Here is a 23,119-nt window from a genome sequence, read left to right on the forward strand (position 1 = left end):
ATTTATCACTTTCATTTCCCTACTTGGTATTCAGAGAGACTTCATCAAGGGAAGAACATGTTTCATGACTACAATTCCGCAGACCATGCACAATACTTATCAGGCCTTGATCAAGATATTTCCTGCAAAAGCTTCCAGATAATGTTTACATCACGGGCTATGCATGTATACATCAATGCTGTAGGATTAATACATCTCTTCCTACAGCTGTTCAGATTAATGTGATGTTGGCAGATATCCAGTACAGAGCTCAATGCCTCACAAATCATCTTCAAGAACCACAGTTATTTTTTTTGTTTTTTTCATTTTTTTAAGTAACCATGAAATGCGATCTGTTTCAGCCTCTTCATTCCCATGAATATTTAGAAATGGCACCTAGACTAAGACTATGTGAATATTCTGGGATACAATTTCTTAAACAAATGTAGCTATATAATTTATCAGTGGAGTATGATGTTTGGCCACCAAGTCTATCTTAATTCTTCTAGGTTCTCTTTCCAGTCCATCATCCAGCTGGTCACCCACTTCTCTATACCATTTATAGCCACATAAGCCTGAGGAAGGGCGTTTTTTTAAATTAGAAACGTTGCTCTGCTTTCGATGCATTTTTTTCAGTTGGTGATATGTCAAGTAAAGATCACTATCTCCATCTAAGACATCCTTGGATACTACATCTTTGTCTCGACTACAATATTAGGACCTGCCGTAGAGGGCCCTTATGAGCAGGCGCTAATAATCTTTTATATGTGCTACGGTGCGTTTTCTTGAGTTTTGCTGTATTATACATCTTATCAGAATGGATCCATGGTCAATAGGCAATGATTATTTTGGAAAATACCAAGTTTAACCATTTGATTTTTTTTTTATTTGAATTGGTAACATTTTTGTCCATCTTAGCATTTCAGCACAGCTAAGGAAGGATTGTGAAATGTCCAATAAAATGATTGTGAGGTACTGTAAGAATATCATTATCAAGAATAAATAAGTTTCCCTACACCTTAAATAGCTCATTTGGCTAAGATACCTCTCCTGACTTGTCCTTAGACATTGGGCCCCCTACTATTTAATATATTTATTAATGATCTAGTGGATGGCTTACACAGTAAAATATCAGTATTTGCAGATGATACAAAACTATGTAAGGTAGTTAACACAAAGGAGGACAGTTTGCAACTACAGACAGAATTGAGTAAATTGGAGAATTGGGCTGAAAAATGGCAAATGAGGTTTAACACACATAAGTGTAAGGTTATGCACATGGGAAGGAGAAACAGATGCTACAATTACTAAATGGGAAACTGCTGGGGAAATCAGACATGGAAAAAGACTTAGGCATCTTAGTCAATAAGAAGCCAAATTGGAGTGCCCAGTGTCAGGCAGCTGCCAAAGCAAATAGGGTAATGGGATGCATTAGAAGAGGTCTGGGGACACAAGATGAAAACATAATTCTCCCTCTGTACAAATCACTCGTCAGACCACACTTGGAGTATTGTGTGCAATTTTGGACGCCGGTGCTCAAGAAAGACATTACTGAACTTGAAAGGGTTCAAAGGCGGGCTACTAAAATGATAAATGGAGTTGGTTCACTACAATACCCAGAAAGGTTATCAAAACTATTTACTCTAGAAAAGAGAAGACTTAGGGGAGACCTAATATATATGTACAAGTATATCAGAGGGCAATACAGAGATCTCTCCAATGAACTGTTTGTACCAAGGACTGTGACAAGAACAAGGGGCATTCTCTTCGTTTGGAGGAAAGACAATTTCTGCACCAGCATAGAAGAGGGTTCTTCACGGTAAGAGCAGTGAGGCTCTGGAATTCTCTTCCTGAGGAAGTGGTGATGGCCAACTCACTGAATGAATTTAAGAAAGGAATGGATGCTTTTCTTGTGAGTAACAGTATAGAAGGTTACGAATAACAGAATATTATAGGTAGATGGTTGACCCAGCTTAGGGGAAGGAATTTTTTTCCCTATGGAGAAAATTGGCTTCTACTCTGTGGGTTTTTTGCCTTCCCCAGGATCAACAATGCAGAACAGCTGCACTAAAAATAGGCTGAACTAGATGGACATAAGGTCTTCCTTCAGCCTTCAAAACTATGTTACTATGTTACTATGTATGCTCTCCACGGACAAAACATAATGAAACAGTAGAAAGCTGCTGGCAGTCATCTCTGGCAGCAGCTTATCTCCTGTTGGATTAAAACATCCAAATCCTTATCCTTGACATCATCTGTTGGGGATGGTCAAGAGGCCCCCAGACACATTAGATGATCGACTGCTTCCTCTGGTATTGGCAACTTTGGCTTATTTTAACCTAATGTTATATGTCATATCTACTGTTTTAAACAATATTAATTGGATCCAAAATATTATCCCTTCCCCTTCAGATCACCAACCAAAGGCACCTATATATAGATTCGTATTACTACTTATTAATGCTAACGACATTCCCTATTGGTGTAGTTGACTGGAAATTGTGGTTTTGAACCAACTGGAGGGTTAAAATGTTGTTCGTCACTGCCTGGGACAATACGACTTTTTGAACTTTCCAATGTTTTGAGTTGAAACCAACGAAATTATTTAACAACTTTCATCTTGTACACTTTTCATGTTCTCGTAACTTTTAAAAACTGCATCAGTAGGAAAAGCCAACCCAAACAGGCAAAGTCGTCTACTTTACATAACATCGGAACAGAGAAATTTCACAAATGAGTATTATTTTGTTATTCTGATGATTACTCTGCCAAAGTTAGCAGAGTTGGAATGGAAATATAGTGATAATTACCAGTTACAATAATGAATTGTGTGTGTATTTAGATGATGCAACTGTGGTTTATATCGCATATATATCAGATGAATAAAGACATTCTGGGAACTTCTAAAAAAAAAAAGTTCTTGTTGAGGTCCAGATTGTTGTTACTTCATGTCAGTTTTAACTCCATAATTTTAAAACTTTTCTTAAAGTTGTGAACGTTATTTTCCTCCACAGGAGACTAGAACAAAACTCAATCAAGGCCATTCCTCCGGGAGCTTTCTCACCATATAAAAAGCTAAGGAGAATGTAAGTAATAATTCTAAAGTAGAACATTAATGGTAGTGACAGGTATCCAAAAATATTCCCTGTGAGCTTTTCACAGATGGTTGATTAGCAAATATTATGTTTTGATCGCCTCGAACACGGGTCTTCTCCTATTAATCATCTGTAACATTGTTTTATGGGTATATAATACCTTACTATTATATTTTAAGCCTGCTCTGCCCATGTTGATGTGAATTGACAGTCCAATAAACGTGGCTGCATAAGTTTCTGTTAGGTGTAAATTGATGTAATTTGTCAACATTCGGAGATATATAAAAGATCAATTTATATAGCAGATCATAAAGTAATAGTGTATTGCAGCTGGATAACCTTGTAAAGTCTTTTTCATTTCCAATACATCGGAGATCCTAATAATAGAAGAAGGCTTCATGAAAGGGAATGAAGGAAAATGGGGCCAGGTGGCAGGATACTTTTTTGGTGCGGGCTGCTGTCAAACTTCACCAAGCCGAGCTAGACTTGTAGATTTGGTGAATTTGATTGTAAAAGAATACAGATAATGATAGCCTTTTTAGCTGAACTTTTATGTTTTTTGTTCAAATCTAAAAATGAAAATATTCGGTTATAAATGAATCTTAACATTGGTCTTGAGGATCTTGACTTTTAGGCCAAAGAAATGGAGATCATTGTTGTCACGTGATAATATTTGTGTCTGTCGTCACGATCCAATTAATTCAGAGAAATGAACATCACTTTCCCACGCTTGGCCATAAGATTTTTTAGGTGAAACAGAGTTGCAGATTTCCCATTAGACCAGCACAAATTTCAGTTGCCAAAATAATAATAATTACTCAAATAATTAATTAAAAATAATAATAATATTGATTTATTAATACTAAATTATCACATGTTTTGCTACTAGCTGCAAGGTTTTTTGCAACTTTTTACTTAAGAACATTGAAATGTGTGGTTCACTGTAATGCCACAATTTGACATGGGCGTCAAGCTCTTTCCTAAGGCCAGGGCTGTATGGAGACTATTTGTAGTGCGACTTTTCCATTTCAAGCTCCAGCTGCAGTCCACAAGAATATTTGGAGTTACATGCCACTCTACGCACTCTTGTGGGCTACAGACGTCACTGAGATATTTGGAAGCGTCTCTTGAAAAACTTTTTTTTGTAACTCATTTTTATTATAAATCAACTGAGAAATTACTATATAGGTCAGTAAAAACTGTTCATTTTTAGTAATTTTTTATTATCTTATCTACTGGCCTTCGGCTTAATCTTGAGCCATGGCAATTTGATGGATGAACTCTCTGTAGTAGATACGTCCACCAAGTCTTCTCCACCATTATCTTGATAGTATCAAGCCATCGGGTTGTTGGTCTTCCTCTTTGCCTTGTTCCTTCTATTCTTCCAGCCATGATGTCCTTCTCCAATGGTTGCTCTCTTCGTATGATTTGTCCAAAGTAGGCAAGTCTTAGCTTGGTGATCCTTGCTTGCATGTCTGGCTTGATTTGTTCCAAAATTGATACTTTTTGTTCTTCTTCCCATGCATGGTATTGATAGCATCCTTATCCAGCACCACATTTCAAAGGCATCAATTCTTCTTCTGTCTTGTTTTCTTTCATCCTGGTTTCTCATCCGTATGTTACCGCCAAGAAGAACGAAGTTTTTGATACAATCTGAATTATCCATACAGAAATAATTCTCATCATAAATAATTATCACATACATGGTGCTTCAGATGAAGATTCAGATATTATTGTTCTTCTGAATATTTTGAAATCTTTACCTTGAGATAGCCATGTGTTATGCGAGTGTCTATGTGCTGTAAACCCAAATTATTTTCCATTTACAGTGATTTGAGCAACAACCAGATATCTGAAATAGCCCCAGATGCTTTCCAAGGGCTCCGATCCCTCAACTCTCTGTAAGTACTAATGACTGTGAGACCAAATCAAATGTAACATTTTTTGGACACTTTTCACTAATTTAAAACTAATTTCTGACAGAACAAAATGACCGTCCAAATCAAACACTGGTGCACGGTGTACAATTGGCATTGTCAAATCATTCAATGCACTTTCCCACCTACTTGGTTTCCATTTTATATTTTCCCCCTCTTCTTCCTTGATTGACATTCCTTGATTGACATTTCTAACTTTATATGAGTCAAAGAATGGGAGCAGTAGATGAAAAAGAAGTAGATGGGAAGGTGCGCTGAAATGTTTGGCAACACCGTAGGTGGGAAGGTGCGCTGAAATGTTTGGCAACACCGTAGGTGAGAAGGTGCGCTGAAATGTTTGGAAACACCGTAGGTGGGAAGGTGCGCTGAAATGTTTGGCAACACCGTAGGTGTGAAGGTGCGCTGAAATGCTTGGCAACACCAAGGGTGCACCAAGTGCCATTGCTTGGTTTGAACAGTGAATTTGTGCTGATAAACTTCCTTTCAGCCATAATTTTGTATCTGTCCTATACTAAAATATCATATTTCAGCCGAAAAATAAATTCTGCTGTATCTCTGCTATGAAACTGAGGTCTGAGTTAATGCCTGTCTGGTCAGGTTCGTAAACTGACAATAAATCAGATTCTGAGCTATGTCTTAATTCTATCATGTATTGATCCTTTTTCCCATGCTAAAAATGATTGCAGAATATTCTGATGTATTATTTATCATCGTAATACCTTAGTGAGAAAACATGAACGTGCAGCAGTAAATCACACGCAGACGACAGAGCAATGTAAATCTGCGCCTACATTTGGACTTGAGAGAAATAAGATCATAAAATATTTAGTAATAACTAATTGATTAAGTTCTATGGAGAGAAAATCTAATTAAAAGCTTTCAGCAAGGGGATGCACTAATCAAAGTGAGGAATGCCAACGCCTAGACTGCCATCTAAGTCCGAAGAGTTTCCAGCAAAGACGAAATGTGAACCTTGATTGCGAAAACTGTAAAAGGATCCCTACTTAAAATGTGATATTAATAATGTCTTCCCTATGTAGAATTTTTTTTTGAGTTCCTTAGGCACCAGAGCCCATGTGTGACTGACACTTCTAGTCCTCCTACAGATATACGGTACCTTTGGTATCTAGCCAATTCTATTTTGAACCCTCTACATATCAGGAAGAATCAGGAAGAATCTTACAATTTTATCATGTTCCAGTATACAGTTACAAAGACTGTGTAGAAACCCATAAGGAGGTGAGACTCACTGCTAGTCTCTGATAATATCCATTAAGTAAGACATTAACACAACTGTAGTAAATACTGGAGTCAGCACAGATAAAATACGCATACATGCAGGATTACTTCCATTTAGGCTATGCTCCTCTGAAAGAATGGCTCTTTCATAAAACATCCAAAGGACGATGGGACCCTTTTTTTGGATTCTTTAGGCTATGTGCACAGGCTGCGGATTCTGCTGCGGATCCGCTGTGGATTTTGCCTCTGCGGATCCGCAGCAGTTCTGCAGACAGTGTACAGTACAATGTAAGTCTATGTGATTTACAATCCGCAGTGCACACACTGTGGTTTATTCACTGCGGAAAAGCTGTGGTTTTGAATCTGCAGAAAGAATTGACATGTCTATTCTTTCTGCGGATTCCGCTGCGGTTTTCCACCTATTCCATTGTCCAGGTGTCAAACTGCAGGGGAAAACCGCTGGCCAATCCGCAGGTAAAACCGCAGGTCATTTTAGCTGCGGTTTTACCTGCAGATCCGCAGATACAAATCTGCGGGTGAATCCGCAGCGTGTGCACATAGCCTTATAAAAAAAAACAAAGATATGAATGTCTCGAAATGAAATTAGTCAATTATTGGTAAAGTATGATCTGACCACCATGATCTAACCACTTTGTGCCATAGTATGGTCCTGTACAACTTGGAAATTGGAAGTGTGCATGAAGCCTGGCTTACACACACGTTGCACATCCCCATCTAAAAATCAAGACTGAAGGTCAGATTGACAGCCATGAGGAAGCTTGCGGAAATATTCTACCCTGTTCCCACCTCCATCCCATAAAATCAATAACTAGACCCAACTTATTCTTTACATGTAGAGGGGCATTAGACTAATGTAGCGCCAAACCCAGAGATGTGTTCATTCTAAAGGTACTGTCACACTTAGCGATGCACCAGCGATCCCGACCAGCGATATGACGCGGTCAGGATCACTGGTGCATCGCTAAGTGGTCGCTAGTGAGCTTCCACACAGGCAGATCTCACTAGCGACATAGCAGGGGTCGGGGGTCGCTACTTACCTGTCAGACGAGGCGATCCTAACGTCCTCCCGCCCGCGTCCACGCGTCGCTCGTCGGCGCCACAGGAAACTGACGACGAGAAACGGTCCAGGACGTTCTCGCGCGATAGCGATAACCAGCGGGGGAGCGGTCAGAGGTAAGTATCAGACATAGCGATATCGCTAGCAATATCGCTATAACGTCACAAAAAACAGTGACGTTATAGTGATATTGCTAGCGATATCGCTTAGTGTGACAGGGCCTTAAGAGTCTAGATTTTTGAGAGCTAAACATCCTTCTCAGGAAACCCTAATCCTTTTAGGATTTAAGAAGCAGGCTGCTATGAATTTATTCACAAATCTGAGAAGCTGTCTCTAAGATATCTATGTTAATTTTTAGAGTTCTAGGGCGTAAAGTTTCTATTTGAGGAGACCATTGAGCTGGCACTGGGAAACTTCTGATCACCAAAACAGTTGCCTTTAAATGGAAGTTTTTTCCTTTTGGAGAAGACTCTAGTTTGGCTTTAGATACTAAATCATGTGGCAGGGCTCCTTAACCTCTTAGCGTAAAATGAAATACATGTATATCAGCGCTAGAGTGAGCGGATGTTTAGGAGCTCTTCCGGATCACAGTCTACCAATGGGTTACCATGGCTGCTGGGGCTTGCTCAAGATTCTGCTGTCTTGGAACTCCTGTGAAGCCCAAGAAACAATGTGAGCTTCATAGGAAATCGTTATTTTCACTATGTGCTATAATACTATGGTAGAAACAATCAGACGATTGCAGGATTCAGTCACCTACAAGGTAACATAGTAACATAGTTATGGTTGAAGAAAGACTTTAAGTCCATCTAGTTCAACCCATATCCTATCCTAACCTGCCCTAACATGTTGATCCAGAGGAAGGGAAAAACCCCATGTGGCAAACAGGTGGTACAAAAAAAGTTTAAAAAAAACACAAAAAAATATTCCGGTAAATATTCAATCAATCTTCTTTTCTCCCATTCAAAAAATTAAATAAATAAACTTATTTGGTATTGTCATGTCTGTAAATGTCTGGTCTATTAACCCCTTCATGACCCAGCCTATTTTGACCTTAATGACCTGGCCATTTTTTGCAATTCTGACCAGTGTCCCTTTATGAGGTAATAACTCTGGAACGCTTCAATGCATCCTAGCGAATCTGAGATTGTTTTTTCGTGACATATTGGGCTTCATGTTAGTGGTAAATTTAGATCGATAATTTTTGCGTTTATTTGAGAAAAAATCAGAAATTTGGCGAAAATTGTGAAAATTTCGCAATTTTCAAATTTTGAATTTTTATTCTGTTAAACTAGAGAGTTATGTGACACAAAATAGTTACTAAATAACATTTCCCACAAGTCTACTTTACATCAGCACAATTTTGGAAGCAAAATATTTTTTTGTTAGGAAGTTATAAGGGTTAAAAGTTGACCAGCGATTTCTCATTTTTACAACAAAATTTACAAAACCATTTTTTTTAGGGACCACCTCACATTTGAAGTTACTTTGAGGGGTCTATATGGTAGAAAATACCCAAAAGTGACACCATTCTAAAAACTGCACCCCTCAAGCTACTCAAAACTACATTCAAGAAGATTATTAACCCTTTAGGTGTTTCACAGGAACTAAAGCAACATGGAAGGAAAAAAAGGACATTTTAATTTTTCCAACAAAAATTTTCTTTCAGCATCAATTTTTTCATTTTTCACATGGGCAACAGGATAAAATGGATCCTAAAATTTGTTGGGCAATTTCCCCTGAGTACACCAATACCTCATATGTGGTCAAAAACCACTGTTTGGGCGCACGGCAGGGCTCAGAAGGGAAGGAGCGCCATTTGACTTTTTGAATGGAAAATATGCTGGAATATTTAGCACTTGCCATGTCGCGTTTGGAGAGTCGCTGTGTGCCTAAACACTGGAGCTCCCCCACAAGTGACCCCATTTTGGAAACTAGACCCCCCAAGGAACTTATCTAGATGCATAGTGATCACTTTGAACCCCCAGGTGCTTCTCAAATTGATCCGTAAAAAAAAAAAAAGTACTTTTTTTCACAAAAATTATCTTTTAGCCTCAGTTTTTTCATTTTCACATGGGCAACAGGATAAGATGGATCCTAAAATTTGTTGGGCAATTTCTCCTGAGTACACCGATACCTCATATGTGGTTATAAACCACTGTTTGGGTGCACGGCAGGGCCCGGAAGGGAAGGAGCGCCATTTGACTTTTTGAATGGAAAATTAGCTCCAATCGTTATCGGACACCATGTCACGTTTGGAGAGCCCCTGTGTACCTAAACATTGGAGCTCCCCCACAAGTGACACAATTTTGGAACCTAGACCCCTTAAGGAACTTATCTAGATGTGTAGTGAGCACTTTGAACCCCCAAGTGCTTCACAAAAGTTTATAACATAGAGCAGTGAAAATAAAAAATCATTTTTTTTCCTCAAAAATGATTTTTTAGCACGCTATTTTTTATTTTCACAAGGGTAACAGGAGAAATTGAACCAAAAAAGTTGTTGTCCAGATTGTCCTGAGTACGCTGGTACCCCATATGTGGGGGGGGGGCCACTGTTTGGGTGCACGGCAGGGCGCAGAAGGGAATGAGTGCCATTTGACTTTTTGAAATGAAAATTAGCTCCAATCGTTAGCGGACACAATGTCGTGTTTGGAGAGCCCCTGTGTGCCTAAACTTTGGAGCTCCCCCACAAATGACCCCATTTTGGAAACTAGACCCCCTAAGGAACTTATCTAGATGCATAGTGAGCACTTTGAACCCCCAGGTGATTCACAGAAGTTTATAATGCAGAGCAGTGAAAATAAAAAAAAAAATTTTTCCCTGAAAAAATTTTTTTTAGTTAGCAATTTTTTATTTTCACAAGGGTACTAGGATAAATTGGACCCCAAAAGTTGTTGTCCAGTTTGTCCTGAGTACGCTGGTACCCCATATGTGGGGGGGAACCACTGTTTGGGCACACGTTGGGGCTCAGCAGGGAAGTAGTGACATTTTGAAATGCTGACTTTGATGGAATGGTCTGCGGGCGTCATGTTACATTTGCTGAGCCCCTGTGTGCCTAAACAGTAGAAACCCCCCACAAGTGACCCCATTTTGGAAACTAGACCCCCCAAGGAACTTATCTAGATGTGTGGTGAGCACCTTGAACCCCCAAGTGCTTCACAGAAGTTTATAATGCAGAGCCGTGAAAATAAAAAATCATTTTTTTTCCCTAAAAAAAAATGAATTTTAGCACGCAATTTTTTTTTCACAAGGGTAACAGGAGAAATTGGACCCCAAAAGTTGTTGTCCAGTTTGTCCTGAGTATGCTGATACCCCATATGTGGGGGATGCCCACTGTATGGGCACACGTCAGGGCTCGGAAGGGAAGTAGTGACGTTTTGGTATGCAGACTTTGATGGAATGGTCTGCGGGCATCATGTTACATTTGCAGAGCCCTTGATGTACCTAAACTGTGGAAACCCCCCACAAGTTACCCCATTTTGGAAACTAGACCCCCCAAGGAACTTATCTAGATGTGTGGTGAGCACCTTGAACCCCGAAGAGCTTCACAGAAGATTGTAACGCAGAGCCATGAAAATAAAAAATCTTTTTTTTTCCTCAAAAAATGAATTTTTAGCTCGCAATTTTTTATTTTCACAAGGGTAACAGGAGAAATTGGACCCCAAAAGTTGTTGTCCAGTTTGCCCTGAGTATGCTGATACCCCATATGTGGGGAGGGACCATTGTTTGGGCACACGTCGGGGCTCGGAAGGGAAGTAGTGACGTTTTGAAATACCGACTTGATCGAATGGTCTGCGGGCATCATGTTACGTTTGCAGAGCCTCTGATGTGCCTAAACAGTGGAAACCCCCCACAAGTGACCCCATTTTGGAAACTAGACCACCAAGGAACTTATCTAGATGTGTGGTGAGCAGCACTTTGAACCCCCAAGTGCTTCACAGAAGTTTATAATGCAGAACCGTGAAAATAAAAAATCTTTTTTTTACTCAAAAAATGATTTTTTTAGCCCGCAATTTTTTATTTTCACAAGGGTAACAGGAGAAATTGGACCCCAAAAGTTGTTGTCCAGTTTGTCCTGAGTACGCTGGTACCCCATATGTGGGGGGAACCATTGTTTGGGCACACGTCAAGGCTCGGAATGGAAGTAGTGACGTTTTGAAATGCAGACTTTGATGGAATAGTCTGCGGTCGTCATTATGTTTGCAGAGCCCCTGATGTGCCTAAACAGTGGAAACCCCCCACAAGTGACCCCATTTTGGAAACTAGACCTTCCAAGGAACGTATGTAAGATGTGTTGTGAGCACTTTGAACCTCCAAGTGCTTCAGAGAAGTTTATAATGCAGAGACGTGAAAATGAAAAAATCATTTTTTTCCACAAAAATAATTTTTTAGCCCCCAATTTTTTATTTTCCCAAGGGTAACACGAGAAATTAGTCCCCAAAAGTTGTTGTGCAATTTTTCCTGAGTACGCTGATACCTCATATGTTGGGGTAAACCACTGTTTGGGCACACGTCAGGGCTTGGAAGGGAGGGAGCACCGTTTGACTTTTTGAACGCAAAATTGGCTGGAATCAATGGTTGCACCATGTCGCGTTTGGCGACCCCCTGATGTGCCTAAACAGTGGAAACCCCTCAATTCTAACTCCAACCCTAACCCCAACACACCCCTAACCACAGCCCTAACCCTAACACATCCCTAACCACAAGCCTAACCCTAATTCCAACGCTAACCCTAATTCCAACCCTAACCCTAACCCTCTTTCCAACCCTAACCCTCTTTCCAATCCTAACCCTAACCCTCTTTCCAACCCTAACCCTCTTTCCAACCCTAACCCTCTTTCCAACCCTAACCCTCTTTCCAACCCTAACCCTAACCCTCTTTCCAACCCTAACCCTAACCCTCTTTCCAACCCTAACCCTCTTTCCAACCCTAACCCTAACCCTCTTTCCAACCCTAACCCTCTTTCCAACCCTAACCCTCTTTCCAACCCTAACCCTAACCCTCTTTTCAACCCTAACCCTAACCCTCTTTTCAACCCTAACCCTAACCCTCTTTTCAACCCTAACCCTAACCCTAATGGAAAAATAAAAATAAAAATATTTTCTTTATTTTATTAGTTGTGCCTACCTATGGGGGTGATAATCGGGGGGTTTATTTACTTTTTCTTTCATTTTGATCACTGTGAGAGTGATCAAAATGAAAGAATTGAATCTGCAGCCGGCAGATTCGGGCGGGCGCACTGCTCATGCGCCCGCCATTTTCTAAGATTGCGGCGCCCATGAACCGGACCCGCCGGACACCGGGAGCGACACGGGGACTTAGAAGGTGCCGGGGGAGGTGAGATGGGGTGAGGGGGGGATCGGAAGCTGGCGGGGAGCGAAGGAAATGGGAGGGGGCAGATCATGACAGCGGCGGCAGATCGCCGCTGTCATTCAGTTGCGGGGGGGCGATCGCCGGTGGGGGGGTGGAATCGGTGTCTCCAGCCATGTCCGATGCTACAGCAGCATCGGCCATGGCTGGATTGTAATATTTCATCAATTTTCATTGATGAAATATTACTATCGCTCTGATTGGCTGTTTCACTTTTAACAGCCAATCAGAGCGATCGTAGCCACGTGGGGGCGAAGCCACGCCGCCTGTGGCGAAGAACAAAGCCCCCTGTATCTGCGGGTCGGGTGACCTTTCAGTGACCTAGGTCACCCGACCCGCAGGGGGGCTTTAAAGTCATGACGCCACATTGGCGTCATGGGTCGTTCTGGCACGACTTTTCATGACGCCTACGTGGCGTCAAAGGTCGTGAAGGGGTTAAAATATAAAATTATTAACTTATACAGTGAATGCTGTAAATAGAAAAAATAACAAAATGCCACAATTGTGGGGTTTTGGTCACCACACCTCCCAAAAAAACTGCAATATAAACTAACCAAAACAATGTCTGCACACCAAATTTGTATCCATAAAATCAACAGCTCAGGCTGCAAAAAAACAAGCACTCAGACAGACCAACAAAAAAATAAAAACATTATGGGTCTTGAAAAATGGTGAGACAACCCAAAAAATTAAACCCAAATTATCTTTCACTATTTAGATTAAAAATATATATATATATGCAAGTTGGGGACCTCCATTATCGTACTGATTTGGAGAATCATTTATCCAGGTCATTTTTGCCATACAACGAACACTGTAAAAACAAGTGGAGTTGCAGTTTTTTTCAGCATTTTAGCCAACTTGCAATTTTTTTCTCGTTCTTCAGTACATTGGATGGTAAAATATACTGTATAGTGTCATTCAGTACTACAACTTGCTCCAAAAATAGGTTGCCTGCTTGTGGAACTAAAAATACTTTCGGCTCTTGGAAGAAGGGCAGGGAAAAATCCAAGTAACAGTGAAAATTGGCTGCGTAGACAAGGATTTAAAAGGAATCTGTCACCCCCCGGGACGTATGTGACCTATTAATATGGGCATACAGGTGATAGAATTGTTACACTAGCCCTACCTGTATGCCTCATATTAATGGTCTTGTTGTAGAAAAATGTTATATTCTTTCTTTATGGTAATGATTTTTTCTAGGCTCCAGGGCGGGCGGGGCCTGGAAGAAATTTCTGCCTCCTGTCTTCATTGTCCCCTTCTTCCATCAACCCCCTCATACATTGCCCCTTCCCCTTCATTACCCTTACACCATCCCATCAGGGTCAGTTATGCCCCCAAAATCTTGCACCTGCGCCCTGCACTATCTCAGAAATACATACCTCATCCTCCCTTCTGTGGGCACTGCATTCAGGGATCTTCTGCACAGGCCCCAGCGACTTCCGCTCCAGTGACCTCCAATTTGCGTACCCATAAGGTGCTCTTCCCATTTCCTCCCTTCATAGTCATCGCCAAGTACACATTTTTCCTAGCGATGACTGTGCAGAGAGGAAGTGGGGAGAGCATATTATTGGCGCACACATCAGAGGTCACAGTGACTCACCGACGCCTGCGCAGAAGATCCCTGAATGCAGTGCCCACTGAACCAAGGATGAGGTATGTATTTCTGAGGGAGTGCAGGGCGCATGCCTGGGATTCCGGGGCCGTAACTGACGCTGATGAGAGGGGGTAGCATTGTAATGAAGAGAGGAGGCAGGGATTTCTTACAGAACCGCACACCCCAAAGCCTGGAAGAAATCCTTATCATAAAGAAAGAATATGACATTTCTCAGCAACAAGACCATTACTATGAGGCAAACAGGTAGGACTATTACCTGTATGCCCAAATTAATAGGTCATACACTTCCCGGAGGGTGACAGATTCCTAAGAGAAAAAGACTGACCAGCACATCCCTACTAGTGAGAATAGGTACCAGCTAACATAACAATTCTAAGAAACTGTAAAGTTGCTCTCAGAATTGTTTAGAATATTATATCTAGAAAATTGGAACTGCATTACTGCCATAGAACATTGGTTAAGTTCTACATTATGTACATGTGAAATTTTTAAAAATTGGAAATGCAAAATTTGCTGTAGGAAAATTTACAGCAAAGAGAAGGTTCTTAGCACACAGATTGGCCAATGTATATGAGCCCAACTGCAATGTCAATGCGTACCTTATAGTTGGGTATGCATGGTCAGTCTTTTTCTGTTTGTAGCAAACTCATGTGACGTGCACTCCCACGCCCAATTCCAGTAGATTCAGGTGGTTTTAGCTAGCTGGTTCTCTCCTGCCCCATATATTGTAGGCTTTTTAGTCCAGGAGAGGTGTCTTATCAGTACAGGGACCCAACTGTAAGGTACACATTGACGTTGCAGTTAGGCTCATACACACTGGGAAAGCTGTGTGTTAAGTACCTTCTTTTTGCTGTAAATTTTCCTATAGCAATTTTTTTTTTAATTCGTTTATTAAACCATAAACAGAATATACAACATACATACTTGTATATGATGATGAGCATTGCACAAAGTACATACATTTTACACAGTATTAGATATAAAGCAAAATATGTATATCGGTTTACATACGGAGTAAAATGTAATATCAAGTAAACTATGCAAGCCTTTATATTGTTGCTCGAGCAATAAAAACTATTTAACTTTCTAAACCAAAACTATAACTACTGTTTCGCAGCCAGGTTCCACATAATCAGCTATTTTTTATGCGATGTCTCCATCCTACATAGTAAGATGAGAAGAATTCCACCTCTCCCAGATGTTTTCGAATTTACCTGGGCACCCTCTATTTGGATACAGTGTACGCTCATATGGAATAACCGCATTCACCAACTCAATCCAGATCCTAAGGGAGGGCTATGAGTCCCCCATCCATTGCAGTGCCAGAACCTTTCGTGCCATAAATAACGTCTCCCCTAAAAAGATCCCGATATAGTGACCCCATGATTCCTCATCCCATACCCCAAACAAGCAAACCAGTGGCTCAAGGGGAACAGGAGCTTGTACCAGGGAAGTTAATAGTGACGTCACCTCCTTCCAATATTGTGCAATAATACTGCATTGCCAGATCATGTGAATAAAGACTGCACAAATGAATGACATCTCAAGCATTCCGATGACTGGAATCAGCCCATCCTGAATAGTCGAGTCGGAGTCAGATATGATTGGTTTATAATATATACCGTATATACTCGAGTATAAGTCGACCCAAGTATAAGCCGACCCCCCTAATTTTGCCACAAAAAACTGGGAGAACTTATTGACTCGAGTATAAGCCTAGGGCGGGAAATGCTCCATAGATTATTCCCCCATATGGTGTCCCCAGAAGAAGCTCCATAGATTGTTCCCCCATATGCTGCCCCCATAAGAAGCTCCATAGATTGTTCCCCCATATGCTGCCCCCATAAGAAGCTCCATAGTTTGTTCCCCCATATGCTGACCCCAGAAGCTCCATAGATTGTTCCCCCATATGCTGCCCCCATGCTGCTGCTGCATGTAAAAATAAAAAAAATGACATACTCACCTCTCCGTTGCTGGGTGTGAGGTGCCGGTGTCACTGCTGGCACCTGAGATACTCACGTGTCCTGCGTCCATAGCTGCTCACCGCTATCTGCCACGTCATCAGTCAGTGACGTTCAGACTGCAGGGGGCGCGGCGCGCACTAACCACGTCACCGCGCCCTCTGCTGTCTGAAGTCACTGACCGATGACAGACAGCAGCAAGCAGCCATGGACGCAGGACAGGTGAGTATCGCTATACTTACCCGTCCTGACGCTGTGTCTTGAGCCCTCAGCTTCTCCGCGCTCTCTCTTCCTGCCTTCAGCGGTCACGTGGTACCGCTCATTAAAACTCATGAATATGCGCATATTCATGAGTTTTAATGAGCGGCACCACGTGACCGCTGAAGGCAGGAAGAGAGAGCACGGGGAGAAGCTGGGGGCTCAAGACACAGCGTCAGGACGGGTAAGTATGACCTGACACCTCCGCCCCCTCCGACCCCCTTTGTATATGACTCGAATATAAGACAAGAGGGGGACTTTCAGCCCAATTTTTTGGGCTGAAAATCTCGGGTTATATTCGAGTATATACGGTAGTTGTATCATTCTGTTATTAATAGACTGAGACACCCTGATCGGGGATTCCAGAATTTCTCCCCTTTCCTCTCCCTGTATATCGGGGATGAGCCTCTCCCATTTCCCTTTAACCGAGTGTATGGCGGATTCCGCCCCTACTGACAGCATATATGTGTACAAAGAGGAGATGAGACCCTGGGGACCCTACGATTTAAGGATTCCTATCAAGGGCAGAGACGATATAGCTTTGTTTACCTCCACACCTCTCATGTGTGACTGAAAGGCCAACCTTAATTGCAGATAACGGAAGAATTGGGATCTTGGGACGTTACATTTGACCTGCAATTGTTTGAAAGACAACAGGGTTCCATGATCGTGCAAATCACTTATCAAGGAGACATTATGTTGAGTCCAGAATTCAGCAGACGGGTGTTCAATTAATACCGGAAAATAACCATTATTCCACAAGGGCATTTCAGCTACCATGTCTCCAAATCCAATTGCTCTCTTAATCTGCCTCCACACTGATCGCGCCAAACGAAGTAGCGGTAGTAAACGGGGGACATTTATATTTTCCAGTTCCAGAAAGCCCAGTGGGCAGCTAGTTCGTGAGGCATGGAGCAGGTGGCTTTCAGAGTTAGGGAGGTGACTATCAGGCATCCACTTGCTTATGGCCTTGGTCTGTCCAGCCAGATAGTATAGAAAAAAATCTGGTAGCGCTGCCGCACCCTCCTTTTTAGGTCTTTGCAGGGTGGACAGCCTGAGTTTGGGCCTAGTTTTCCCCCATATAAAGGACGTAATTTGGGAGTTCAAATTTGCAAAGAAGGATCAGGGTACTACCACAGCACTATGCTGAAAATAGTAGCTGAGCTTAGGGAGCAATATCATTTTGATTAAGTTAATACGTCCTGCTACAGATAGCGGGAGTTTACTCCAAATTATAAATTTAACTTTAACCATTTCCAGCAAAGGGTGTATGTTGAGCCGCAAATCCAGTGTACTGCTTTGAGATATATGGACACCCAGATATTTAAAACTGGGTACAATAGGTAACGAGGAGAGGGCCTCAAGTTGTGGCATCGGGGCATGGGAGAGGGGCATCAGGGCAGACTTTTCCCAATTTATATACAAGCCGGAATATTTACTGAATTTATTTATAGTGGCGATTGTCCGTGTTAATGTTTAATAATAATAATAATCTTAATAATAATGTTTCCTCTGCTCTATCCATAACTATCACCATGTCATCAGCATATACGCCTATGGTGTCTAAACGACCCGCTATTTCTATACCCTCAATAACAGAGGAAGATCTTATGCGAATTGCCAATGCCTCAATCGCAAGAGCAAAAAGAGCTGGAGAAAGGGGACATCCCTGACGGGTTCCCCTATGTAGTGAAAAGGACTCAGATATGGAACTATTTACAATGACACGAGCTTTGGGTTTCATATATAGTGTATTAACCCATTTTAGAAACCTGTCGCCAAATCCATATTTCTGTAGACATGCACATAGGAAGGGCCCCTCAAGGGAGTCAAAAGCCTTGGCCGCATCCAGTGATGCCAAAGCCCATTTATTGTCTGGTTTCAGGGAGCTTTATTGGACTATCGACTGGATTCGTCTAATATTAATGGAGGTGCTGTTACCAGGCATGAAGCCAGTTTGATCAGGATGTATAAGTTCCAGTATAATTGAGTTCAACCTGGTGGCCAAGATTTTAGTAAAAATCTTATAGTCCACATTCACTAATGATATGGGGCGATAAGATCCACAGTCTAATGGGTCCTTCCCTATAGCAAATTTTGCATTTCCAATTTTTCAAAATTTCACATGTACGTAATGTAGCACTTAACCAACGTTCTATGGCAGTAATGCAGTTCCAATTTTCTAGATGTACCATTCTAAATAGCAGCTTTATATTCCCTTTAAAGAGTCAACAATGACTTTTACTGACTTCTAGGATCGCTACTTCCAATAAGTGGTACTAGAAACCCTGTTTTCTTTGTCATTGAATGGGCTATTTGCACACATTTTTATGGAATGATATTGGTATATTTTATTTTGGGAATTGGAAGGGTAAGGATTTATGAGATGACTCAGTGGTAAAGATAAGCCAGCTATAATTTACGGCTCTGTGATGCCCATTATCTTACCTTGGCACTCTGTCAAAAATTAGCATTGCTGACAGATATAATTTATGCTCTGTTATATTATATTATAGTTGCCATAAATACTCTACCCAGTTGTCTAGCAATGCATCTGATGTCCTTCACGGACCTGCGCATTAGGGAATTACTGCACAGCAGATCACTATATGTTGCCTGTGTTCCTTAAGCCAGAAAAGTCTTCGTCCGTCTAATTTCTGCTTGCCTTATGTCTATAGACTTCACAATGTGTGATCAACCCCGCGCGGACAGTTATTAATATCCAGCTACCACGTGATAGGTAATAGTTTACTACGTCCAACAGCCGCACCATAAACACGAGTCACTTAGACAAATTAGCAGACATTAGCCGAGCCTCATTTTGCTTGAGGTTGATAAATTAATTCCACACGGGAAGATTTGTCAAAGACTGTTTCTTCAACGCAAGAATCATTTTCCGGGTTCTTTTTTCATGACAGGTTGTATATGTTCCCAGAACTCAGTGGAGAAAATAGGATTTGGTATAGTACAACATTCGTGAATATCTGATCCTTTAAGTAAAATTTATATCCCTTTTACATTTTACCTCTTCAATAAACAAAACATACAACTTCTGAAGCTCTTCCACACTAAGACAAGCAAAGTGGAGCCATGTTCCCTTATTGTTTCATAAAAAAAGAGATATCCTTCTTCCATGTGTTACATCATCTATGAACCTGACCATATTCCTAATATGCAAATCAGCTCTCCTCCAGAAGGAAGGAGCACATTCATGGTACTTACCCTGTGAGACAATGTCCGACCCATGGGTAGGTTTGATTGATACCCCTAATCAAGTATCAGTGCTGTTAAAGGTTTTGCACATTTGCTTCCCGGTGCTCACTAGAGAGACAGTTTTTTTTCCTTCTAGAGGACAGCCAATTTGCATACTTCTTTTCCTGTAAGAACTTGGGTCTCCAAGAGAACATAAGAGAGGACTTGCTCACAGCAGCGTATACATCGGACAAGTGCTATTCGATTTTTTAATCGGAGAGCACTCAGACCAATGTTATTCAATGGGACCGCGCTGATGACCGATTTATTGTCACTGACCGAATCTGTCAGTGAACAAAATTCAGCATACTGCGATTTCCCATTGAAAGTCAATGGTGGATTGGGAAACATTGGAGTACACTTAGACGACATCCAAGTGAAGTCTGATTTCTGTGGATTTACAAAATGGAGATGGAAAAATGTCATTTTCTATCTTCTCTCTGACAGAGTTGGATCACACTATGATTATACTAGGATCAAACTCTGATCAGAATGTAATCAGAGTGTCGTTTGCACAATCATCCCGATTTTCTCGGATGAGTGAAACTTCCTTCGCCTGAATGTAGCCAGAAATTAATTATTTTGGACACATATTTTGGAAGCAGAATATCCTTTTGCAAGCACTACATTTCCTGCCCAAACACGACTCATGTAAAAAGCTGTTCACTTCAAAGGAGTTGAGCCGCAGTAAAGATGTAGGAGTTTCTAAATTGGTGGGCATGGCACTTTCTGTAGTTAACCTAACATGTCTACACAAACCACTGCACCTCTCCGGTATCTGCACACAGCATCTTTTAGACACTCTTCTCAGGATTTCTTGGGATCCCAGCGGTCTCACCCCCAGCAAACCGTAAATAGTAAATTATTCTGTGAATAAGGGGGTATTGTACAATTTTGGGAATAACCCTTCAAATTCCATAGTTGTAGTAATGAGCTGTTTGTGGGGTGTAATAGGCCAACATGACATATAAAATATTAGCTCTGTCGGTCCAACATTTGCAAAATGATTACTGTACATAGCTTCCTATGAAAATGGCCTAGAATGTTGGCATGTGTGTGAATGGCTGACATTGGGCCATTAGATTGTGAGCCCGAACGGGACCAGATGTGTGCACCGCACTACAGAATATGTTGATATGTTGAATCCATAAAGACACTCTCTCTGTCATGTGATCTTCTACAAAGTAAACCACAAAGTAAATCCCGCCGTCCATTTTCCTGATTGCTTTTGCTCTAATTGCAGGGTTCTCTATGGAAATAAAATCACAGAACTTCCCCAACGTGTTTTTGAAGGATTATTTTCATTGCAGTTACTGTGAGTATATCGAAATTTATGTTTCTAGAGGATTTTTTTTCTGTTTCTCCATTTACTGTCTTGGAAGTAAAAGGGTTAAATATCAGTTTTTCGACATTTGAATACAAATATTTTCACTCTCCCTTTTTTTTAACCTCTGTTACATGACGCAATGTGTTCTCATGTCAACCACCGCTGGCATCTGAAGATTTGATGGATGGAAACCCAGAACATTAAAAAACCACAAATTGTCTTAATTTATACCAGAACCAGACCATTAAGCCATAAATGAGAAACACACTGTTTTCATACGCGCCAGCCTATAAATATGTGTTCTGTGTTTACCGCATGACCCTCAGTAGGTCAAATTTATCATCTAGATCAATCGGAATCTTCTAAATCATTTTATCGCTTCTGTCACTTTCGGGATAACTGTAGGACAGGTTCTCAGTGCAATCTGAGGCATAGTTTTGGTCAATATTTCACAATTTTGGCACTTATGAGTGAATTGAGAAAATTGTGAAATATTTACATTTTGGCCATGGTCTCCATTCACGTGTTTGTTTTATGTGTGACATATGAATCATGATGTATTTGTAGCTAAATGCAAACTTTAATCAAGTCTTTAGGTCCCCATACACATTAGACAAACATTGGCCAAACCCACCTACATCAGAGAGATTTGTCAACAGTTTAATGTGTATGAGAACTTCCTGGTTTCTCACCCAACAGATGATATCGGGGGACAGAAGGATCCAGCATATCCAATTTCCCACCACCAAACCTTTTGTTCTCCATGAGATAAGCCATGGACAGTGGAGTCTGGCAGTGGCTCTGTCATACAAAACAAAAGCACCTTTCAGACCTTGGCTGGGTCCTTCCCTGGAAGAAGATCTGGCTAGTCCTGTGTTTGAGACTCTTAAATGAGGCTCCACAGACTTTATTTGCATACAAAACAAAAGAGCATGTGGTTGAGTACTGTATAGAGGAATCAGGAGAGATAGATGTTTGGGTTTTAAGCTGGCCATACAATATATATATATATATATGTATATATATATATATATATATATATATATATATATATATATGTATATATACACGTTGGCCCTGTGTTTCTCCGACAGCTATTTCTCCCAACCCCAGATGCCAAACTTACAACTGACCACAACTTTTACACTGTCTAACCATATTTAGTAACAGTTCTTAGCACGTAGAAGTCAACTGAAATTGTGCAGATCAGTCTGCAGACACCATGTTATTGAGCAGAGGTAGCTGAGCAGATTGATGTATCGTTTGGTGAGAAAAGATTCAATATAATCTGTGTTTTCATCATTTAAACCCTGCACTTTCTGGGATTTTTTGTCCAGAGGGCAGTCTGATCAGTCAATCAACTAACTTTGTATGCACAGTTATAGATGGCAGTCTGTCAATCACTGATGGGTCCACCCACAGGACTGAAAATCCTAAAGAGAGCAGAGTTTTGAATGATTAAAATATGTGTTATACCAAATTTTTTCCCACAATGTTGTATATCAGTCTACTCCGCTCATTCAGCTCTATAGCATGGTGCCTGCAGCTAGGACTGCATTTTCATGGTGACAGGTTCCCTTTAATTTTTATCCACTTGTAAGACAGTTAAGTTTTGATTCACCCAAAGCAAAAGTTTAATTTGTTGTCTGGTATTGACATATTTTGGCAAACCAAAGTGACTAATTGGCAACCTCCGTGGCACCCAATATGCAAAGCATAGCACTCCTTCATTCTCAGGTAAAGGGTGGATCATAGAGGTCGGACCCCACCTACTGTAACATGATGGCATATCCTAGCCACATGCCATCATGTTGCAACATTAGGAAACCTCTTTAAAGATGTTTTAGGATAAATGCCCCCTTGTCCTTCCAATACCCATCCAGTTGCTTAATTATTCCGAGCCGCTTTCACATCTTTTACGATTTCACAGGTTTTTATTGTTCCACATGGTGATCTCAGATTTGCTTCTTGCTCACTTGACCTGAACTCTTTACCTCCGGGCAC

General features: G+C 41.0%; 1 protein-coding gene across 3 annotated transcripts in view; it reads left to right on the forward strand.

Annotated features, from left to right (window-relative positions):
- The window catches only part of SLIT2 (slit guidance ligand 2), a 441,790-nt gene that overhangs the window by 330,079 nt on the left and 88,592 nt on the right, over nt 1–23,119 (forward strand). For all 3 annotated transcript variants that reach the window (XM_073574662.1, XM_073574660.1, XM_073574661.1), the window contains exons 10-12: nt 2,994–3,065; nt 4,904–4,975; nt 21,032–21,103. In XM_073574662.1, the coding sequence (XP_073430763.1) occupies nt 2,994–3,065; nt 4,904–4,975; nt 21,032–21,103 (216 nt within the window). The remainder of the gene's footprint in view (nt 1–2,993; nt 3,066–4,903; nt 4,976–21,031; nt 21,104–23,119) is intronic.

The sequence above is a fragment of the Dendrobates tinctorius genome, unplaced genomic scaffold (assembly GCF_039654945.1).
Source record: "Dendrobates tinctorius isolate UK_male_01 unplaced genomic scaffold, ASM3965494v1 ptg000039l, whole genome shotgun sequence".
Lineage (NCBI taxonomy): Eukaryota > Metazoa > Chordata > Amphibia > Anura > Dendrobatidae > Dendrobates > Dendrobates tinctorius.